This window comes from Branchiostoma floridae, chromosome 5 (assembly GCF_000003815.2).
Source record: "Branchiostoma floridae strain S238N-H82 chromosome 5, Bfl_VNyyK, whole genome shotgun sequence".
Lineage (NCBI taxonomy): Eukaryota > Metazoa > Chordata > Leptocardii > Amphioxiformes > Branchiostomatidae > Branchiostoma > Branchiostoma floridae.
Window position 1 is genome coordinate 5,707,047 of NC_049983.1, and position 24,274 is coordinate 5,731,320.

A 24,274-nucleotide genomic window follows, 5' to 3' on the forward strand; every position below is an offset into this window, starting at 1 on the left:
AGTCCATTCCTGCAGAGGGGGGCATGTTTCCTCATTCATTTGAACACTATGGTGTGATTAGCAACAGTCCTTTTGGGGTAGAAGTGCTTTTGGACTGCTCCACTTTACATAGGGTTGTCACTGGAGTCCATGCATGCATGGAGGGAGATGCTTTAAAAAGTCAGTTTAGTGCTGGGTTGATTAGACAAAAGCCCATGTTTTGAGTGGAACTGTTTTTGGTCTATCTTATTATTTTAGACAGGGTACACTGGAACAGTCCATTCTTGTAGGGGTATTTTTTTTAAATTCAGACTAATCCTAGGGTGATTATGCAAATGCCTTTTTGAGCTAACATGTTTTTGGACTGCTCCACTTAACATAAGGGTGTTGTTGCTGGGAGACTCCATTCTTTCAAAAAGGGGGGGATCTTTTTAAGAAACAATTTTGGACTGGGGTTTCAAATTCATTTTTTTTAACATAAGTGTTTTTGGACTAAGTCTTATGGTCATTTTACATGTGGGTATCACTGAAACAGTCAAGTCTCGAAGGGGTGATTATTCTAAAATTCAATCTTGGTGATTATATATTAAGTCCAACTTTTTAGTCGAAGTATTTTTTGAATTTTAAATTTAAGTGGAAGTGCCTCACGAATAGTTCATTCTCTTATGGGTGTGTTTATTATTCTCCTGAATGTGAAACATTCCATTTTTGCATGGGTTGGGAGATGGTTGAAATATGCTGTATTTGCTCGCAAATGTGCATGTAGCCTGTCTAGTTCATTTATGGGTTTCTCGCTATTTTCAGGTGACAAGACAAGATGGCAAGAAAGTTACCAGTAACGTTGATTTTTTTCATCATCCTCCTGAACCTGCCCAACATACCAGAGGCTGGCTGCAACTGTGAAATATATTCACCCAAAAACCAGGGGCTTACCGTTGTTCCTCAGAACCGGCCAACATCCATCGCTATGTTGGATTTGCAAAGAAATCAGATCACAGCCTTACATAAGTCAGACTTCTTAAGGTATAATGGTATATCCCAGCTATATCTGCACTGCAATAACATGATCAGCATTGAGCCTGGCACATTTTCCAATCTGCTCATGCTCGAACTACTGTACCTGCAATGTAACAATATATCGAAGATTCATTCTGAGACATTCTCAAATCTTCCCAAGCTTGATAGTCTTTTTTTGCAATACAACCAAATAACAAAAATTGAGCCTGGCACATTCTCAAAGCTACTCAAGCTCCGTTGGCTGAGCTTGGACGGTAACAAGATAGCCAAGATTGATTCTGATACATTCTCAAATGTTCCTAAGCTCAGACATTTAGGCTTAAGCAAAAACCAGATATCTGTCCTTTCCCCATCTGCTTATGACATGTTGTCATCTATTTCTAACGTTGAAATTGACAGCAACCCCTGGCAGTGTGACTGTAGGATGCTTCCTTTCAGAAAAAAAATGACTGGGTCCCGTCCATTTGAAAACAAGATAACATGTGTCTATCCTGACAAATTCTCAGGACAAAAGCTTAAAGATATCAATCCTGACGATCTGACCTGTTTAGAGTCAAGCACTTCAACCCCTCCCAATACCCAAGCATTATTCACATCATCTGACGTATCAGCATCTTCTTCATTTGGCAATGCTGAAACAACAGCAAATCCCATAAGCTCCACATCTGCCATGCTGCCTATTGATAACTGTGCTCGATCAAGTGTCCATTTTTTCTTCACTAAGACCAAAAGAAGTGCTAGCAAAACAGGCTACAAGTTGACTATTGACACACAATGGAAAAAGAAAATGACAGTTACAAGGGCACCATCAGCCCCATTGCTAACTATCACAGGAAGTAATGTTAACAGTTATTGGAATTCTGAGACCAAACCACCTCTGTCCACCACAATTTTATATGGCTCTCTTGGCGGCACTGTAGCTGGCACTGTCCTCACTGTCACCATCATTCTCACAACCTGGTACAAGAGGCGACCTAAGTAAGAATCTTCCTTCAGGCCCAAATCACACAAATGTTTTGAACACTGTAGTGACCAGTGGTCCCAATCTGACAGGGCAGGGACAGGGTTGGACAAGTTTTCTAAAATTCACATGTCCCATCGGGCAAGTGCATAAAAAATGTACTTGCCCGAACCAATTTTACACTTGCCCAAAATTCAAATGGCACTGTTACAAATTTATATGCACGTTCACTTCCAGCAATGGAATTCTCTGTTGACCATTGCTTGATGTCATGACTGTAAAAAGTAATCAAAATTGCACTAAATCAATGGAAAAATCCCACTTGACCGATCGGGCAAGTGGGGTAGGTCATGCACATTGCCCAAACAGCACTTTCACTTGCCCTGGACAATAGGGCTACTAGTAGTGGACTTGTCAAACCCTGAGGGACAATCCCAGGCTATCTCTGAGTCCTCAACTGTCAGGAATCCTTCATTGCCAAATGAACCTCCTGAAGATGTACCCCCCCCCCCCCCCCAATTCCTCCACATAAAAAACAGCAGTAACTCACTATGAAGAATGATGGCCCCCTTTAGACTGACAATACCAATTTTTCTCGAATAAAGTATGCACCCAATCAAAATACGCACCCCTGATTTGGAGCAAGTCTTTGACAGATCTGTGGGACTGAAAGGCAAAATGGAAAAACTAAAAAAGAGTGCACCCCATCTCCACCAATTTTGAACAGACCTTGAACTGGATAAATTCAAATCCATTATGTTTACTCCAGGTTATTTTGCATAAAACACACACTGTCATTATCTCTACGAACTTGTGAATTGCCTACTGCAACTTATAAAAATCACTGAGAATGAACAGGTAGAAGCACCATCAACCACCAAGCTGATTGTGCAACACTGTGAACTATTAGCCTAGTGAGAAAAGCAAACAATCTCTCACCAAAGAAGTGGGTCATACATGTTGATAAGCTTGCAGCATTTGCTAGAGAGGACAGCTTCTGCCCTTTTCTTTGTAAATACATTGTATGTACTATTAGAACTAAAAATGCATCTCCTCTGATCCATAACTATAAAATAAATATTGAAGGGTGTTGAATGTAACCGGCACTTCTATCAGAAATTTGCCACCTTTCTGGTCACGCCTAATCGCTATATGCCTGGCTTGAACTATATAGTCTTTGGTGCTTGGCATTTCCATATTCCAGCTCCTTGCAACTACAATATATAGGAGAGCACATCATCATTAAGTGAGTAGAGTTCACAGGCCACATTTACATACCTAACAAAAAAAGCTCTTGCATGCTCAGTTTTCCAGTACCTCACAAACCAAAACTCATGAAAATTAATGTGTATGCTTTGACTCCTACATGCATTAAATGACATGTTGTGCCTATGTATCAAAATTGTGTTTGAATAAAATAGTACTAGTAAGACTACTGAGGTCAACTTCAGTGTTGGGAAGTGGATTCAGACATCTTGTGTGATGTGAGCAGTGACAATCTATTAGTAAGCCATGCAAAGCTGATTTATTGTTAATCTACATGACTGTAGTATCTTTATTTCTTCTAGATGACAAAATTAAAAGTACATTGTATGTGTCTGATAATGGTTGTAACAATTTATTACCTAGGCCTGGGCCTTGGACATTTCATGTTAGAAAATATAATTTAGTAACTCTGTACTATAATAACTTCTAAGAAAATCACAAGTTGTTTCCAGTGAGGATTGACATGATAGCAATTTCTTAAAAAATGATCAACTTTAAGACCTGTTATCTTATAGTTCAGGGCTCGAAATACCACCTGCATATGCAGGTTAGTGCAGGTAAAACTGAAGCTGTGCAGGTATTTCTGGTGTCTACCTGCACCTAACCTGCACTGGTCCATGTACTGAGTTTTATACATAAATGTCCTATGACGTAGGGGTGTTGGAATATTTCTGTGCTGCATTGACTGTTACAACCTATAATAAGTATAAAAGAAAAATAGCAATGATCCCTGAACAAGTTTAGTATGATCCATACTTTCTAAATTCATAGTGGTGAAGGTAAAATTTGTCTGGTGCAGGCAATTTTCAATGTTACCTGCACCGGTGCAGGTATGCAGAAAAAGTATTTCGAGCCCTGTAGTTGGACAGATTCAGTTGAAGCTACAGGTGCATGTAACTACATTTGTATCACACATACTTAAGGCATATTCTTGTTGTTTTATTTGAAGTATACGAACCATTTGAGTTAATTATGTGTATTCTATGAGAAGTATAAAATCTAATGTATGTATGTAATGGTACCCAATATCAGCTAAGCTGCCAGGGTTTGACATGTATTGCATTGTCATAAATATGAATATACATAATATACATGTAGTACTCTCTAGTGGCTGTAGAGTGGAGGCATCTGAATCAGAATTATTAGCAAATTGTACTTTTCATTTACTCTGTAAGTTGAAGTTTTTCAATGATGGCAAAAAAGGTGACAGGATGTACTTGTCGATGAGTTATTCCGTGTGATATTGAGGCATGTGTGTAAAGAGAATGGAACTGTTTTGGATAAGACATTTTGAAAGGTGTTTTTAAGAATGTATTCTGGCATTTGTTTTAGACAATGTAATTCTTGTGTGTATGACACACGCCATTATGATAATCAATTCAATTTGTAGGCATTTAAGCTCTATCGTATGAGTTTTTAACCCTTAAACTGCCAGAGTTTTAGCACTGTAAAATGCTATCGGTGCCAGGGTTGGCTGCTGACCTCCAAAAAGAACCCCCCGAACAAGGCCAAAGTCCCTAACTTCCGGGGTTCGTGCGCTATGCGCTCACAAAGTTGCTACTTTGGGGGAATACGCTATCCCGGATATATCCGGGTGCGGCACACAGGACATGTATATGTGTGCTGGATATATCCGGGTTTGGTAGTTTAAGGGTTAAAGTCTGTAACACTCACTGTGTAGGACTACACCATAAGTGGAAAAAATGTGTAACAGAATTCTAATATACAGCATATACTCTTAAGTTAGACTTAGAGAAATACTGGCAGACAAGCATAGCTTTAAAATTTCTTCAATTTTTGTTTACAAACTATTCATCCAGAGTATTATGACCCTCAAATACCAATACCAATTATGAGAAGGCTGATTGTATTTGTAAACCCAATTGCCAGTTACAGATGTTACAAAATTTTAATGAGGTTTTAACTTAATTAATAACAATAATCAACAATCAACTTGAATACTGTAAATCACATAATGTTACACACTTGTCAATCTTCGCTTTTAGAAAATAAATATTTATCATATGACCACAGGTTATTGTTAAGTGCAATCATTGGAAACCACGTTTTAATCATAAAGCTCAGGGCAAGGACAAAGAACATCAATCAAGTTTATGAAGATTTTTAATTTTGACCAATTTTCAATTTTTGCAGACTTGCCTTGTGTTCTTTGAGATGTTACCAACAGCAGGCCTTATTGGTGTGCTTATCGGCCTCATTCAAGCCGGAAATATCCCCACTAAAGTGTCTAGTATACAATAATGTAGTTTTAGTGAGTATATGGGCATAGTTTGCACAAGGTCAGTGAGAAAAATACTGTTTTGAAAACACACACTGTGTTAGGTTTATTATTTAGGTTTATTGTTTATTAACTCAGAACATGCAGAATTTAAAAAAAATCAAAATTAATGATTAATAGACGTATTTAACTTACACACCCTTGTGGAGCTTAGAGCTCCTTTAAGATTCAACTCAAGGGATGTTAGAGGTCTGACACTGACAGCATCATACAAACTCCTGGTTGACCTTATATATTTGTTTGTGGGACCAATATCATAATTAATTGACTACATATGAAGATGTGGTGAGAGGATAGGTGTGTATCACCCTTACACGCTCTCACCAGCAATTAAAAGCAAGTTAAACAGAAACAATTGATCATTTAAAGTGATACCAAATAAACACGTCACACTGACAGCAAACGTACACATCCTTAAACAACTTGAATGTAAGTTCATCTGCGACGGTAATCAACATTGTGTTGCAATTTTAAACTTTACATCAGTACAAAAAAATACAGAGCTTACCAACAAGCTTTCCATCAGTAGTTTTATCCTTATCAAGGTGCAATAACTTCAAAGCTGACTTCCAAGCACCTTTGACCCTTTGCTGACGTCACTCTTCCGGTCCGGATGTGTGACATAGGCTTTGGGTCATATCAACTTGATAAGGATCAAAGGTCTGATCGAAAGCTTGTTGGTAAGCGCTTTATTTTGTGTATGGATACAAAGTTTAAAATTGCAACATAATCCTTAAAGGGATATAATGTAAAATTTTGGCGCCAAAGTGGTGGGAACGGGGCTCTAGCCAGCGTCCATTTTTCCGTCAATTGACGGAAATTTGCTGCATGTGACGGAAAAATTTTAAAACCAATCCATCAACCTTGACGGACAAAAATCCTTGGTGGAAGCTACAGGCGGCTTGGGGACGCCATCCACGACCGTAAAAGCCACACACTGTTTGTTTTGCTATTGTTATTATTGTTGACGATGTGTGTCAGCGCCCTTTTGCATATGATAATCTCATTAAAAACCAGTTTTTCAAGGTCTCAGTTCAGTCTTTCTAACTCCTGGAATAGTGTTTTTGCGACAATGGGAATTGGCTGACGGAAAAAAAATTCGAGCTGGCTAAAGCCCTGGGTGGGAAGTGCGCATACTTCAAGGCGTCCTCACGGCACAATACAGTCATATCAATACGTTGTAAATATTGCTGTACAGTGTAATGAGGTAAACTCAATTCATAATGTAGAAAAATGACAGAGAACAGTGACTTTATTTTTTACATTATATCCCTTCAAACAACATCAATCACAATTCAACGCAATCGAATGTAAATGACATACCTGCCCACATGGTGTGATGGCACAGACGTTGTCCCAAACCTCTGCATTCCAAAGTAATTGATGAAGCCGTTGTCCCGGAGTGACATCATCCCTGCTTCTATCTGTTCTGGACTTCCTGTGCAGTTTCTGAAAAGGGCAGGCGCTATACTTTAACAGGTGGTTACGACATCCTTAATGCAAATGCCTGTAGTCAAATACTGTAAATGCAGTGGGTTTTTTTGTGGTGGTTTAATGTTTGCGGTTTTCGCGGTGGCCGCTTCACTGCGTACTTAAAACCACCACAAACATTTTTCCAAGGCAGTAAGAGGCAATAAGTTCCTTTTCCTGCTACCACAAAATCAAATCTTCACAAACTTAAATGCATTTAGAGTACACCAACTGTACAATGTACAAAATTTAGGGTAGGGTACTGGTACAGAAAATTCAGGTGCAGGTCCAGTGAATCAGGTCCAGGTCTGGACCTAAACCTGGACCAACAAGACAGGTGCCCCTGTCCTTGGTACTGAATGACACACCCGCAAGACTGGTGCCCATGACCCTGGTACTGAATGACACACCAACCAGACCGGTGTCCCTATACCTGAATGACATACAAACAAGACTGGTGCCCCTGTCCCTGGTACCGAATGACACACCAACAAGACAGGTGCACCTGTCCCTGGTGCTGAACGACACAAAAACAAGACTGGTGCCCCTGTCCCTGGTGCTGAACGACACAAAAACAAGACTGGTGCCCCTGTCCCTGGTGCTGAATGACACACCAACAAGACTGGTGCCCCTGTCCTTGGTGCTAAATGACACAAAAACAAGACTGGTGCTCCTGTCTCTGGTGCTGAATGACACAAAAACAAGACTGGTGCCCCTGTCCCTGGTGCTAAATGGCACACCAACAAGACTGGTGCCCCTGTCCCTGGTGCTGAATGACAAACCAACAAGACTGGTGCTCCTGTCCCTGGTGCTGAATGACACAAAAACAAGACTGGTGCCCCTGTCCCTGGTGCTGAATAACACACCAACAAGACTGGCGCCCCTATACCTGAATGACACACCAACAAGACCGGTGCCCCTGTCCTTGGTGCTGAATAACACACCAACAAGACTGGTGCCCATATGCCTAAATAACACACCAATAAGACTGGTGCTCCTATACCTGACTGACACAACTACATGACTGGTGCCTTTTTTGACTGACACAAATACAAGACTGGTGCCCCTGTCCTTGGTGCTGAATAACACACCAACAAGACTGGTGCCCGTAAACTATAGTACCTGAATAACACACCAACAAGACTGGTGCCCCTGTCCTTGGTGCTGAATAACACACCAACAAGACTGGTGCCCGTAAACTATAGTACCTGAATAACACACCAACAAGACTGGTGCCCCTGTCCTTGGTGCTGAATAACACACCAACAAGACTGGTGCCCGTAAACTATAGTACCTGAATAACACACCAACAAGACTGGTGCCCCTGTCCTTGGTGCTGAATAACACTCTAACAAGACATGGAAAACTTGTGAATGGGTGATACTTGAAACAATGGTACAAAGGATTCTGTTGTGTGGCGTATCCAAGGTCCACTTAGCCTCCATAGCAGGCTCTCTGGGTTTTTTTTGCTCATAATACACTTTTGCTGGCCATTTCTATTTGTACTGGTCGCTGATTGCTGGCCTTTTCTGACTGCCAACACCCATTAACCTTGGGGGTTGGCAGTCAGAAAATAGAAATGGCCAGCAAAAGTGTATTATGAGCAAAAAAAAACCAGAGAGCCTGCTATGGAGGCTAGGTCCACTGGCCTTTTAAAATCCTATTGTATTGTCATGTAAACAACACTAACTGCCTCTGTTTTAGACCAATAGTGACTGATCACTAATGACTATCAATTCCCCTCTACATCATTTTTGTTAATTTCTTGGATCTGCAGAAAAACGTGAATGCCTGTCCGTGCATTCTGTTCATGTTCTCATCAGTCCAGAATCCAATCACCTGATATTTTGATGTCTGTTTTTTCTGGACTGGTCCAAGAAGAAAAAACCTTTTTTTTACCAAACCCCTAAATATGGTAAAATTATGATTTCACTGATAAAAGACAACAAAACATATCTAAAACCAACAAATGTACAGTCTGGTTTAATTAACATTTGCTTGGATCAGATTTTTAGGCACTCTATGATCTTCAATGTCTCAGTGGAAAAGGCCATAAGTTCAGTACATACTGTAACAGACTTACCTTAGCACAATGGTAAAGTGATTGCCGCTGAGAAGCCCCAACTTTAGAGGCTGTTCTGTATATCTGAATGAAAACATCAAAGAACACCGCTATAAATATAGAATATACAACACGGGGTATTCCGTATCACCCGAGGTATCAGCCCGACCCGTAGGGGGGCTGGGACCCAGGGTGATACGGAATACACCTTGCTCTCGAACAAAAATTGCAACGTTCCAACATCCGAATCAGGTATTCGAATTTTCGACCACGCTTCACTCAGCACGTTCAGAGTATGTTCAAATTATTCGGCGGAAGCCTGTGTGATACAACTTCAAAGCCTGTGTGAAACGGCTTTTTATCACAGGATCCGGAATACCTGTATTGAACGTTTTTGCGTCACAGGTATCATATAAAATAAGGTATACCTTAGTATAAATAATGATATGACATGATATGTATATTAGAATAAAAAGATGTTTAAGACAATACAGTACATAAAGAACAGTCATACCTGAAGTTCCCAAGTACATATCTTGATGTGTGCTTGTTGAGGTCACATAATCTTTCTGCTGCTATCCTAAAAGAAACATTAAATTTTGTGACAAAATGACAATAATTTCAAATAAAACTGCGACCACTACAACTCTGAATGATAATAACGGAATTCAGCTTCAGTTATTCATCAGTGGATGATTGTACAGTAGATGTTTGACTAATGAATTGTGAAGCATAATGTTATTATTAATGTAAGGAAAGTTTTGTCACCTTCTATTTCAATTGCTAAAATCATGACTGTCACATTATTCCAACAAGAAATTATAAATATGATTGCCAAAAGTATTTTAGCAAGGTTAAATGGCAACAAAAATGTTAGTAAAAGCTTTGAATTTTTTTGTCTGGGAGCATTTAACAAAGACCATAGACATTGCATACCTGTATGCAGTCACCTCTTGTACAGTTATTGCCCTTTTGTCCTTTGTTCCTGCATATGCAAAGAAGCCAGGCCTCACCCTAAACATACAAAAGTACATGAACAAGTATCTTCTTCAAGACATACCCAAACCTTTTACTTTATTTCTATCAGCACACTTGAATAGTATATAATAGGGGTAAACATTGTCAAACAAATTACATTGGTGATCTGATTCCAGAATTTTTCAGACTTTCAAAATGTGTTAAATTTAAGCATATAACGTATTTGTTCATCGTACACATATTTTACAAGCAGCGCTGGTCCATATATTACATTGTAAGTAATATGACTATGAATTATTTACCTTAGATTCATAGCCAGCATGTTAATAGCATCCATGGTGTCCAGGTTCTCTTTATACAGCACAAAGTGACAGTAGTCTGGTCTGCCTTTGGGCCATTTGAACTTGTTCCGTTCTAAAATAAAAGACCAGATGTACATGTTATGATTGAGTATACATGGAAGAACTGTTGATACAAAAAGAAGTACTGTAAATGCAGAAATGTTCGCAGTGGATTAATGTTAGCGGTTTTTAACTTTAATAAAACCACCGCGAACATTTTTCTATTATGGTATTAGACTGCAGTCTATGGTGTTACGGCGAACTTAAATCCACCGTGAAAAGTCCTTTTTCCTGCTACCGCGAAATTAAATCCCCGCGAACTTAATTGCATTTACAGTATTTCCCAATGTCACACTTTTTTTTATTTTAATCGTAAAGCAAAAATGTTGAATGCCCCATTTTACTAATTGCTACTGAATGCTAGGGGCACCTTAGTACAGCAAAGCCAGGTGGTAAGTGACGCAGACCAGAGCATTGTAGGGGGTCTGGGGGAATCTTTTGTATGAAAATCTTTTAATCTTTAAATAAGATAAGTACTAGTAACAGTTGGAGACACTTTCTTCGGGGCAAACTTAGTGAAGTACAGGCCAACCTTTTTTTATAATTGCTACAAAACAACAACAAAACTCTCTATGCTGATTGTAACACAGGAGCCCAAATTACAGTGTAGGGGATCCAAATCACAGCGCAGTGGCCCGGTATGCTGAGAAGTCCTGGTAAGAACACTGGGCTTTGATTGACAACCCACCTCTAGCCTGATAACCTTTTCCATATTTGACCCTGATGACCTTTTTGCTGCCGACCTCCACGGTCTCACTCTGCAGTTCAGAGAAGAGTTCCTTGATGGCGTGGTGAACCTGGGTCCTCTGCTGCTTGTCTTCTCCTACCTGACAACACACAAAGTAGCCGGTTTGACATGATAGTGCCATTTTAAACCTTCTTCCAACACAAAGGTATTATAGTACATAGATCAAATTTTCAACAACCAGTCTTGCCGTCTTCAGGATCAATAATGATGACCAATCACTGCAGAACATAAACTTGTGAGAGTTACAGACACATTATCTTGTGTTGATCTTCAATAAATGAAGAAAATTGTTGTAGCAGACAGATGGGTACTCACAATCAAACCTGTACTACTAGTGACCACCTGTATATATATATATATTATATATAAGGAACACCTAGCTAATGTGACCACTTTTTGGTCATTGCTAAGATAAATACGCAAGAAGTAAATAATTTTTCCCATTGACACAAGCATTAGAAATCCTGTCAATAGCGACCACCTGTCCACATAGACCAGATTTCATCAATCCCTGAGTAACTGTAAAACTGTAAACAGGATTCTTAATGTTTAAATGTCATCCTGGAAAAATAATGTAAAGGCGCAAAAAGTCAAAGGCTAGTCAAAGGAGAGTCCTTCTATGTCTGTAACTGTACCTGTGCAGTGGGTATGACTATGAGCATTGACCATGACCATGACCATGACCATGAGCCTCTACCAGGCTCTGCAAATTGTTGGTCAAGGATGTTACAGTTAGTAGAAATTGGACAAATAGAGGGAATAGTGTGCCAGGGGAGTCAAATCACCAGAGTAGTCAGTATACGACCCACGTCCCACGGTGTCTATTTCAGTATCTGTCCAATTTCTACTGTTTTACCAACAATCCGCTGAGCCTGTAGAGGCTGACCATTCAGTTATTCATGACTTTCTAACATGTGGAAGTAGTTGTTAGACCATGACAATGGAAGACAACAATGATAACATTCTAGATGTTCTCACTTGTATATCAACAGTTGCTGATTTGTCCTTCGATTCCAGCAGATTTTCCAGCTTCTGCTTGTCTTCTTTTGAAAGCACATCATCAGCACTGGGAGCAGCCTGTGCACCACTATCTACTGGTGGGGATTTGTTGGTCAGCTGGACAATTTTCCCATGGACATCCACCTCTCTGACCAGGAAATCTGAGTACCTGTATGTGAGGCAGACAGCAGATACTGAAGCAAAAACACAATTGCAACCAAAACTGCAAAATGCACATGCAAAATTTTGCTCTATGTCAAAGTCTTGTTGAACCACTAAAGGTTTACAAAAAATGTAGGGCAAAGCAGCTGCACTGGATACCCTGTCAGGTCACCCTTTTTTGGGCCCCCAAGGGTAGGCACAAAGTTTGGCCTCTAAATAGTCTAATGTAGTTTTCTGAGAAAAACTTGGATCAAGGACAATCCTAGCTGCCCTTGACCCACTTTTTCCTTCAAAAAATTCCCATTACCTAATTCACTGCAAACATACCCTTGGTACTGGGTAACCTGTCAGGGTGGCCAGCCCAAACACTGGGCCCAGCCTTTTCTGCCAACCCAAACCAGCAACAGTCCACTGTAAATGCATTCAAGCAGCAGGACAAAAGACTGTTCGCTGTGATTTTAAGTTTGCAGTAGCACCATGCACTGTAGTCTCTTACTGCCATGGAAAAATGTTCTTGATGCTTTTAAGTTTGCGGTGAATTGGCAACACAAAAAAAAAACACGAACATAAAACCACAGTGAAAATGTCTGCATTTACAGTATCTCACCTTTGTTTGATGATACCGGAGAACCCCTCATGTTTGCTGATGTACTCTGTTATCCCAACATCTGTCTCCTTTGGTGCTAGACTGTTTACCCTGCTGGGAACCTTCTGAGCTGAGACACTGGTGCTGCCTCCGCTACGGTCCTCTGGGTCTGCTTCACCGCTATCCTCAGTGCCTTGTGAATCATCTTTTGTTTGCAGGAGAGAAAAATAAAATCATTGTTATAAGCTAATCATGTCCTTACAGTATTTATGTATAGACTCGCTCCACCCATGCTTGAACTATTACTTCTTACTGTTTGAATGATAATCATCTACTAGTATTATAATACCCATTGGACAGTTTTAAAATTACTCATCAACCCTATCAATATCAGTCTATTCAATGACTTAGAACAACTCTAATAGTCACACCATCATTTAGCTAGAGATAAGACTGTCACTTTACAAAATTGGTGTTTAAGGGGACCTGATCAAGAATGTCTCAAGAACACCAGGAGAACATACATGTGTGTAAGTATGCATGCCTCAGGCTAGGGATACCTAGCAAAATTATGAGAGTCAACGTTAAACTGAAGTTACACTGTACACAGAGTAGCACAGAAAAATGATTAGCTTATACTAAAAAAAAAGTCATCTCACTACAATAAAGCAGGGGTTTATGGCGACTGTTTTTGAAGTGTTTTTAAGCATTTTTGTCAGCCTTGCTATTTTGTCAGTTTTTTTCCTATATGTTGCTAAGTTGGCAGACATGAATGCTATGGGACAAAATAAAAGAACACATCAAAAACAGTCTGAGGTGAACCTCTGCTGGAAGAGCACCATCTTACCTCCCAACAGGTCATCAGCTTCTTCAGACTTCTTGTGAGCTTCTCCTTTATCAGTTGTTACCTCAGACCCTTTTGAAATCTTGATCTTTTTTGCAGACTTCTCTGGTGGCTCTGGTTCAGCAGGTCTCTTCTCTTGTTCCATATCTGCCATAGTCCTGTTATCAATTATTACATAACATTAAACATCAGGCCATGGTGACTTGTTGATATGGATGACACCCGCCAACGTATCAATTTTCATCTGTTTCCCAATTTACAAAAAGTTTTTGACCATACTAGTAACGTTACTGTAAATCTTATAATATAAAGCAGAGAAGAATAATATGAAAAGACGGATATTTGTGTTGTAAAATGCAAAAACTCAATTCCAAATGACTAGAAGAGAGAACAAAATGAAGAACATATTGTTTGGTACGACATTATGTGTTGTGTCATTTGTTCAACCTTTCTGATCACATTGATTTCATAATCAAGTCTCAAGACAACTTTTTATTTTGGAAAAACTTTTTTATAATGTTTATGTGCTCGCATCAGTTTTGGGGTTCCCAGATGTCATCCATATAATCAAAATCAACATGGCCTTATGTACATAGTAATCTCAACAAGGCAACGAGAGATAGCAAACTTCAACACCACTTGATGGTAAGCGCCCTCTGGCAGACCATATAGAAACTGCAGTATGGAAACACAAACAGATACACAAGACAAGACAGGCAGCAAACACTATAATACCTACTCCCTGGGTGTGAAGTAACGAGTACAACAACACAAGCTCACATGCTAGTTTATATTAGTAATTAAAAATTTGTTACTTATCATATTAATCGTAATTTGTGCACCAAAATTTTGCACATCTGCAGCATGTCATACCTTCGCGACTTGCCCTCTGGCGAAACTCCAAAACAAAGCTATGTCTCTCCGTCAGCTAACTCAGATCTTGCTTCCTACGTGCTGTAATTCAGTAGAAAATTCACAAAAGTTCACCAAAAACCCGAAATTTAGACGAAAACCCAGAAAATTTTTGATTTCCCTCTTTTCCACGTTTGACCCCGCGGCCATCCCACAATGCACCGTAATCGCCAACTGCGCAGGCGCCGTGACCCCAATTTCAAAATCGAGAAAAAAGTTTTTGAGAATGAGTTCCAGAAAAGGTGAGCGAAATTAGACCATTTTCTCGTCTTCTTACACCCGTGTCGTCTACAGTCTCGCTCAGGTTTGTTCTTATGTATCCTTCTGCTTCTCAGTGTTAGCGATCCAGGCCCGGAAAAAGCGGACAAAAGCGCCAAAGGGCCGACTGAAAAATGCGGCGTACCGGGACCGCAATCGTCAAGCTGGCAAGGGACAGGGGTAAGTGGAGATTTTGACATGTTGTGTTCGGTGGACGTTATACTTGTCAACATCACCGAATGATCGATTCTACTAAATAAACACCACCCTGTTTGCTCTACTTATTGTTGTCATCTTGTCCTGAGCGTAAAAATCGCCAGCTCGTACGGTTTCTCGTTTCATCGTGAAAGACTTGCGCCCATGCTCACGCCCGCTATCCGATACATGTATTAGTACCACACGAATCCATCATGTTCTAAACTAGCCGGCCATTTCCTACAATATTTCCCCCCTCCCCCTTTTATATATTCGTGATGGCATCTAGACTACGTTCGTGTGCCATATATTGGCTGCTTGCTAGGAGTTAGTATAACCTTGCCAAACGACCCAAGTGTGTTGAAGATTATGTCATAGCTGAGAAAAGCGCAGTGGTGTTTTATTTGCGCGGGAGGGACAAGGTTGTGTGAGGTCAGGGCATCTGTCTGAGTCTCTGACCCGCACATGGGGTGGGGAGGGATCTTCCTTGTCAGTCCTGAGTATCGTGTGCCTTAGCTGCATGCTTCCTCTTATTTGTTCTAAGTATGTAGTGGATCAGTGTCCCTTCTTCAAGTTCTTGAACTCAGTATATTTGACAGTGGTAGCCTTGAAGGGTGGGAGGGTGTGTTTTACTTTGCACAACGTCAGATAGATAGAGTATTGTGTACCTTAGCTGCATGCTTCCTCTTTTTTGTTCTAAGTATGTAGTGGATCAGTGTCCCTTCTTCAAGTTCATGAACACAGTATATTTGACAGTGTTAGCCTTGAAGGTGGGAGGGTGCGTTTTACTTTTGCACCAATGTCTCAGGTAGAATATTGTATCCTAACTGAATGCTTTCTTGTATTTGTTCCAAGTAGGTAGTGGATTTATGTCCCTTCTTGAACACATTTGACAGTGGTAGCCTTGAAGGATTGAGAGTGGGAGGGTGTGTTTTACTTTGCACAATGTCAGTCAGAGTATTGTGTATCCTAACTGAATGCTTCCTCTTATTTGTTCTGAGTGTGTAGTGGAGCTATGTCAATTCTTAAGGTCTCATTGATGCATTACTCCGCGAGTGGGTACCCTAAAAGAGATCTGAGCCAAAAATGAACGGCTGCACGGACGCATGTTTTTAGCAGTGAGAAATTCCCTTTTAGCCAGCGGAACTGATCTCAAAAGTTAGATTGGTGAAAGCTTATTTGTAACTGAAGAAATTAGCAGGTAAAGTTTTGCAGCCGCGCGCTAGGTCGGAGGTACACAGTCGTGGGTTCTGAGTGGTGCGGTTGTACACTAGCAGCGAAAAAGTGCCTTTTGTGGGGATTGACTAATCGTAGTTTGTAATTGCTATAAAAAAGTTCCTACGTATAGTTTACGTTGGCAATTTTTTCCCACGATATAGGGTAAATGTGCTCGACATAGAATGAAAAATCTGCTGAAATTTCACGTAGCTTCATTATAAACGCGCCCATTTAAACCATGAATTATAACATAGAAGTCTATGGGAAGAAGAAACTCATCAATGAGACCTTAAACACAGTACAGTTGATAGTAGTAGCCTTGAAGGTAGCATTGATGGCTTGAGGATGGGAGTGTGTATTTAAGTTTTACTTTGCACAATGTCAGATATTGTGTATCCTAACTGAATGCTTCCTCATATTTGTTGTATGAAGCGGATTTATGTTCCTTCTTAGACACAGCACATTGCATGTAGTAGTAGCCTTGAAGGCTTGAGGATGGGTGTGTGTGTTTTACTTTGCATAATGTCAGATAGAGTATTGTGTATCCTAACTGAATGCCTCCTCTTATTTGTGTGTAGTGAACCGATGTTCCTTCTGTTACTACTTAAAGGCCTGTTTGTATATTTTTGTCGGTACATTTGACAGTAGCCTTGAAGGACTTGTACAATGATAATGAGGGTGTGTTTTACCTTTACACCAATGTAAGTCATATACTTATAGTATTAGTATCCTTATTGAATGTTTTCTCTAATATTAAGTGGATATATGTCCCCTCCTACAGCCTTTTTTATTGGTACTTTTGACAGTAGCCTTGAAGGCTCGACTTGAAGAGGGTCTTTACCTTGCACCAATGTCAGAGTATTAGATACCCACAACTGACTTAGTTAGAGACCCTGTTTCTATTTGATTAGTACCTTTTACAGCTGTAATCTTGAAGGCTGTGCTTTACCTTGTTCCAAAATACACACAATAACCCTCATAAACATTACAGCATGCTTAATATAATAGAAAAACATTGGTAGAGTGTGACATAAGGTAATGCTGATTGGCATGTTGTTGTATGTTGATGCCTACAATTCCTTGGCACAGATGACTTTGCCTGAAAAAAAAAACTATAGTGATAGCCAGAATATGGGGTGCAGACTGTGTATATAAGTATCCTAGACTTGGTAGGGCAAGTACTAGTAATAGTAGTATGTAAACATTTAGTAAAGGATACCGTCCTCAAGGCGCCACGACCAACTTGATAGCGGTCTCAAAGTGTTTGCTCAACGGAACTGCCAAGAAAAAAAATCCCTGTTCTATGCGGCCATTGACAATGACATTGTGCAATTCTATCTTAAAATGCTTTACCTTTTTAAAAGGGTGTAGATGGAGAAAGCTGCCGTTGACTGTTAGAAAATACCCTTGTTGGCTGTTCTGTTTGCACATGTCTTTTGGAACAGACTTTATATGTCCATTTGAGACTCTTTACAAGTGAGTGTTGGTAGTGTGTACATTTAGTGTATAGACTTTCTGTGCATGGAAGCAGTTTTCAACAATTTGTAGTTATTCTGCAGCTGGTATTTTAGATGTTCCGCTCGTATTTAATACCGGTGGTACTAGGTTGGATTTTCCTCCATCGATATGCTTACCTTAAATCTTATGTCATCTCACAACTTTGTTGCATATGTCGACATGTTTTCCTCCATACATTCCATAGATTACAGTCTTTGCTTTAAATTTCCAGCATTTTGTAGTTAATTTGTAGTAGGTATTATTATATTATGCTTCCCTTATGTACATTTGTTATTATTAGTGTTATCCTACTTTACTTCATTACATACTACTAGCATTGATTTTAGATCTATTTCTGTTACAAGTATAGCAATTGCTTAAATCAGTTTAAGTCAAACATCATAACAGAGTACTGTACAGCAGAACCATAATATACAACACCAGTGCTAAGCTTAGTGTTGTATTTCTTCTTCTTAGCATGTCCACACTGCTTTACCCCAAGTCTGAGCAAACAAGACCCAACTTGTTTATAGAAATAAACACTGATAAACTCCATGTGTGCATAGCCTACTATCTGTCCCCAATGGGGAAAAGACATGACATGCTATAGGTCAACCATGGGTCAGGGTATGACTATGACTATGAGACTAACATTCCCATTACATTAGGTGTCCTTGATTGTATGTGTGCTGTAGTTTACTACATAGGGGGCACTAGCTAGGATTTTATCTTAGCGTAATGGTAATGCAAGGGTAGCAAAGCAACCAATCAGATGATGGGGAAGGGTGGGGGGGTGGCCCTTTCACAGTGACGGAGTGAGGGGACTTTGAAATTATAAAATAAAAAGTTGACAAATCTTAGGGCACCCATGTTGGGACTTTATCTTACCACAGTCACTTGTATTTAGATTAGAAGCCGATTTAAAAGGATTTTTTGGTCAGTTTGGAAGGTCATATCAACATTTTTCATATTTGATCAACAAGACATTGTTCCACAAGTAAATACTAGCAAGGTCCCATTATGCTAGTTGCGTAGAAAAGTAGTGTAATGGTACTCATTTAGCATGGTGGTCGCAAATTACAGCGTGGTTTCCCGTTATGCTCAAATGTACTAGCTACAACCAACCCCCATAGGGTCAAGGATTTTTTTCTTATTTCTACATCGCATTTGTGGTAGAAATTGTCTGGGACATAACCTTTCACTTGCTGTTGTGACCTTTTTGCTAAGCTGTAGCACACAGTGGAGACCTGTGTAGTAGTAGGACTGTTTCAAGTGCTACAAAGGAAATGAGGCACCCACTTTGAAGACACATGATACCAGTACGTTTGATGTGGCAAGTAATGTAGAGTCTACGTCAGTCTATATGATACTGCCTGCTTTATCATAATAATACCAGTGTTTTGCCCAAGGCCAAACAATTTATTTCCTTGGATCTGTGAAGCAAGCAAGAGAGATATGACAAAATCAAAGCACAAGGCTCAGGGGAAACTTTACTATGTACGTAGGGATGTCCCTGTAGCTCAACTGGTAGCAGCCTCACAGTTGAGCTCCTGATTAGTAGTTGGTAACTGGGAGATAACGTTCAAAACTTGGGAAAGGACATCATTTGTCTTTTGGAAGGGATGTAAAATGGAGGTCCCGTGTTCAAGGAGGTGCCTCGACCATATTAAAGGGAATGACTAGCAACCCCTCCCTGAAAAAAAAGCGTACTCCGTTGCAAAAACGGCAAGGAAACCTGTTGGCCTATATGCCACTAAGATAAGAACTACAACAGTACAAGGCGAACAACAACAGTCATTTTTAAAAGTCCATGAACCTACAAATAGAATTGGCATGGCCTAACACTTAACAGAGTGATTATTGTATGTGCAGCAAGAGAAACCAAACACCATAAAAGCGTATATGTACCTTCCCCACGTCTCATACTACTATGAAATGACCCAGAAAATGTGGCGGTCGGTGCAAGTTTTTTTTTTATCGCAGTTCCGACCAAATTTGATGAATCGTGCAGAATGATAGTCTCTGTCCTGTTGCTTGCGCTGCGTCAGATCATTGATTTTATGTGACATTGCACAGTCTGACCATTTTTCTAATAACGCGTCTCTCATATATATTGGCACAGTGACTTCCTAACATGTTTAATTTATGGGCGTCACGAGTATTGCATTTAGCATAGGGCTTATACAAGGCCTTATATAATAATGCTGACCACCTGATCTTGTTGCCAGATATATATATCCTTTCTTGTTACGTAGCGATATTCGACAGTAAATTCAGTCATACTCTGAAATTTCTATGCTAGCTAGCATCTTGTTTACATTTTAGTGGTACAAAGTTCAAACTTCATTGTGTACAAGTATATACAGTATGCAGTGTTTACCCAGGGCTTTTTTTAAACCGGGGAACGGGGGCGCCGCGCCCCGATACTATCTACGTGCGCCCGCTTACTCAAATTACCGATTGTACTTCCTCTTTCAATGTAGCATTACTTTACCATATTCACAACATGCAGTCTGTTTCAAACTGATCCTTTTTCCTGTGAACATGTAACAAAAACAACATACAATAATGTATCTTATTATTACAAGCTTCATTACTCTCAAAATATCCCAAAACATATTAATAAAACCACAAAAATAACAATTTCTGGCTTTGAGTAAAGCACACAGCAGCATGCCCACGTTCTCATTGATAAGTTCATGGGAGGTTGGAAGAGTTCATTTTAAGTAGTAACAGGGAAAACATCTTTTTCATGGACTGTAAATTAAACACCCTTTCTTGGAAATATTTGAATCCATATTGCACATTAAATTCAGATGGGTAAATCACTACACAAAAGTAGTTAAAAACATAGTAATCTATACTAATTATCACATCAAAATGTTGTAAATAAAATCTTTCCCCCAATAGATTTCTAAGAACTGCAACATCCTTCTGTTGTTAGCTCCTCCCCTTTCTGTCTGGCCCCACCTACCTGACTCCACACACTGGCTACAAGTACAACTCTTTTGATGTGAAACATGATATCCCTGTGACACACTGATACAGCAGAGATTGTAGCAAACTTGAAAAAGTGTGAATATAACAGATCAAGTCTGCAGTTTCTCACAACATTGTAACAAAACATTTGTTGACGATTTAGCTGTACAAAATGAATATTTTATCTGCATATAAAATATAAGGCTCAACATAGTGGTACAGAATGTAGTGTGACTGTTGCCTTGGGAGAAAAAGCAAATAGTATGCAAAAATAAAATAAATGGTTGCTTATGATAGCCATGCATAAGAATGGTGTAAGCTTATTGTGGCTAGCTATATCACATTAACAAACCAAACTATTTCTTCTCATAACACAGGGTTTAGATTTATCATTAATTCTTAAAACATGTGCACATATAAAGGGTGATTTGTGGATAGTTTGCAAAGTTAAATTCAGTTTATATAGATTATAAAGAAAAGTTGGTTTATATAAAAAACTTGACTTGACTTGTATATAAATCTTTTGACTATTTAAGTATTTTAAAATTTGTATACAAATGTTTATATTGAGAAACATTCTTATTAAGTGCTAAATGTTGATATTGAGAAAGAAAAATAGCCTTTGAAGGTGTTGCACAATCCAAAAGAACTACAAAAATGTAACAAGTTTAGCCAGTTTTTTTCATTGTGTTAATTGTATCTTACAGGCTACAAAATATGCCTTCTTGTAGTTTTACATGGTAAGGACAAACACACATTCAAGCTATGATTTTCCCCTTGAAGTAGCCTCAAAATGTCCCATTTTTACCTCATATTTTCAAAGGCTTCGCACAGAGGAAGGGGGGAAACCCCCCTTCCGCACCAACCCCCCGCTTGGTCGCTCCGCTCCCTCGCCACACTGACCAAGCTCCCTCATACTAATTTTTTCTAGAAAAACCCCTGTTTACCCATATCATCTGAATGAAAAAGTAATTTGTGATATTTTCTTTGTTATTACAAATTTACTGCCCAATACATTTGTCATGAGTAGCTTTTTTTATGAAAAGCTATGTTGGAGGAAAATAGAAAAAAATGAGGTCACTTTGATTTACAAAAAATTATTTATTATCAAGGTTTAAAAAAACATGAGTTCAAACTACATATGTAAGTCTTTGAGAATCATAAGTGTATCATGATATGACTATTATAAGTATGAAAGTCTAAATCTATGATTATGAATATGAAAGTCTAACTCTTAGTGAAACAATGAACTGAATTCAGCATGCCCAGATATTTAATTATGGGGAATGGGGATTGAAGTTGGGCAGGTCAGAAAGGGCAAACAATTGACAGCAAATCTTTGCTATATCATAACTGGAATTCAAATTTGGTAATAATGCCTTTTCTATATTAGGCAAGATATTCTACATTGTCCATGAATACATGATGTAGCTACTGGTCTGGGTACTGTTAATGCATCTACATTTTTGTAAATTCAAAGGGATTTATTTTTGTGGTAAGAAGAAATTTAAGTATTTACGGTGGTTGAAGTTTGGGGTAGCACTATAGTATAGTCACAACCGAAAGTGCCTTTACTGACTGTCAGTTGTAACAACCACCTACTACTGATGACTTGGCAAGGGTGCTACAGACTAACAGAACAGTCGCTTTTGGTAGTGCTGACATGATCAACTGGCACTGAATGATCCTAGCATACCAACCATCTGGATATTTGTAATCTGTACTTTTCTACCAGTGTTGGCAATCAAGTCGTTTCAATTCAAGCATTAATATGTTCTGTTATGCCTTGTTTGTATTCCTTCGTATTCACCTTAACTAAAATTGGTGCCGACGACTAATATCATTACACTGTACAATGTACAACAGTACATACATGTAGAACTTGTGTGTAGGTAGACAGACAGAAGATTGCACAAAACATTGAAGATGTCACGGCAAAAATTGCATGAACATAAAACCACTGCAAACCTAAATGCATGTACACTATGATCTGGCAGCTTGGCATTAATCTAAAAGGTCATGTCATATTCTGCATGCATGAGTGCCTCTCTGCTGCCCAATAAAGTAGCAAAACTTGTACCAGAGTCCAGATCAATGGACAGAGATCAGCAAAAATGGCAAGGTCCAAGGCCATAGAGCTATATAGTGATATGAATTTTGTCAAATTGTATAATTAGACTCAGTATGTATGATTGTGATGTGTTTGTTTGGCTTTAGATAGCAGTAAATGATTTTTAAGTTTTTTTTCATTAATATTTATTACCCGTATCATTTCACATTTTGCACATTTGTATCATAGTAAAAATACATAAATTACCATCGCCAAGAAGGTTAATATGTTTTTTGGAGTTTTTGTCAATTTGTGTGTACATGATAACTAAAACTGTAAAAGAAATGCCTGGATACAAAAATGTATGTTTTGGGTTGTCTCGATAATTATTATGCGGATAGGTCTTGGTGAGACCTTGAAATGGTTAGTTTTGGGCCCCCAAGAAGCTGTCTATGGTACTGCAGTGGAAATTCTGGTTTGTCATCTTGCTGGGTTCTTGGTTCATATTCTGTACCATTATGAATATTGAAATCAGAAATAATGATATTCCATTGCTTTTTCCTTCTCCTATATAGAAGATACTAGTAGGAGGGTGCATTCTCTCCTGTCAATTAGAGTATTCCCTGGACAGTGTACATGCAGTAATGTTAGATCAGTACCATATGTTATCTGTTTTGCTTGTCAATACCATGGAGTGCTTGTCTATCTGTTCCAGAAATGCACACCACAAGTGTCTTATGTCAACACCTTGTGAGTCCTGGACAGTCTTTAACCTGAAAATTCCAGTTTGACAAATTATTTACAGTTTGAGATAGTTCAGAACCTAGCCTGGGTACCATCTTGGTTTAAAAAAACAACATAGGGATTTCCTGTGAGTGTAATAGCAGTTGACAGGGAATGTACATGTTCTATGTAATGTAGTTGACAGTATCTAAATAAGATGGTTCACAGAGGGTATTCATGAACCAGTTCTTAGAAATAGATGGTCTTGTTTCAGGACACAAGTGCTGTCAAATTATGTCAAGAATCTAGTTACCTCCATAAAAAAAGGAGGTAAAACTTCAAGTGTCTGTCTGAGTGTGTGGGTCTGTGTGTGTGTGTCTTTGTTTTCGGATATTTGCGGGCATAACTTAAGAACCTTTGAATGGATTGTGATGATGTTTATATTATAGGTATCAAAAGGTCAAGGTCAATTGTGTGCCCCCTGGTGTGTGACCTTAATACTGAAGCAGAACATCTATATATTTGTATCATTCATAAAGAAATGTAAACATGGTGTCCTGTCAAAGGAAAAGTCTTCCTTCCACACAAATTGGGACACATAAAAAAAGACACTCTAATAGTAATACATGTAATTTTGGTAGAGAATACCATAATTCAAAATAGATTATGG

At 39.1% G+C, this 24,274-nt stretch overlaps 2 protein-coding genes across 10 annotated transcripts in view; one reads left to right on the plus strand and one right to left on the minus strand.

The window, feature by feature from the left end:
• Positions 1-13,770, minus strand: part of LOC118415628 (pseudouridylate synthase 7 homolog) — a 134,666-nt gene extending 120,896 nt beyond the window's left edge. The window contains exons 1-9 of the mRNA XM_035820335.1: positions 13,737-13,770; positions 12,950-13,133; positions 12,160-12,349; positions 11,122-11,260; positions 10,335-10,446; positions 9,991-10,068; positions 9,569-9,634; positions 9,076-9,138; positions 6,846-6,971 (exon numbers count right to left, since the gene is read on the minus strand). Of these exons, the coding sequence (XP_035676228.1) occupies positions 6,846-6,971; positions 9,076-9,138; positions 9,569-9,634; positions 9,991-10,068; positions 10,335-10,446; positions 11,122-11,260; positions 12,160-12,349; positions 12,950-13,133; positions 13,737-13,770 (992 nt within the window). The remainder of the gene's footprint in view (positions 1-6,845; positions 6,972-9,075; positions 9,139-9,568; positions 9,635-9,990; positions 10,069-10,334; positions 10,447-11,121; positions 11,261-12,159; positions 12,350-12,949; positions 13,134-13,736) is intronic.
• Positions 13,771-14,811: 1,041 nt separating this feature from the next.
• LOC118415250 (SRSF protein kinase 3-like) overlaps positions 14,812-24,274 on the plus strand; it is a 66,169-nt gene continuing 56,706 nt past the window's right edge. For all 9 annotated transcript variants that reach the window (XM_035819693.1, XM_035819696.1, XM_035819694.1 and 6 more), the window contains exons 1-2: positions 14,812-14,926; positions 15,020-15,122. In XM_035819693.1, coding sequence (XP_035675586.1) covers positions 14,911-14,926; positions 15,020-15,122 — 119 coding nt within the window. In that variant the 5' untranslated portion in view covers positions 14,812-14,910. The remainder of the gene's footprint in view (positions 14,927-15,019; positions 15,123-24,274) is intronic.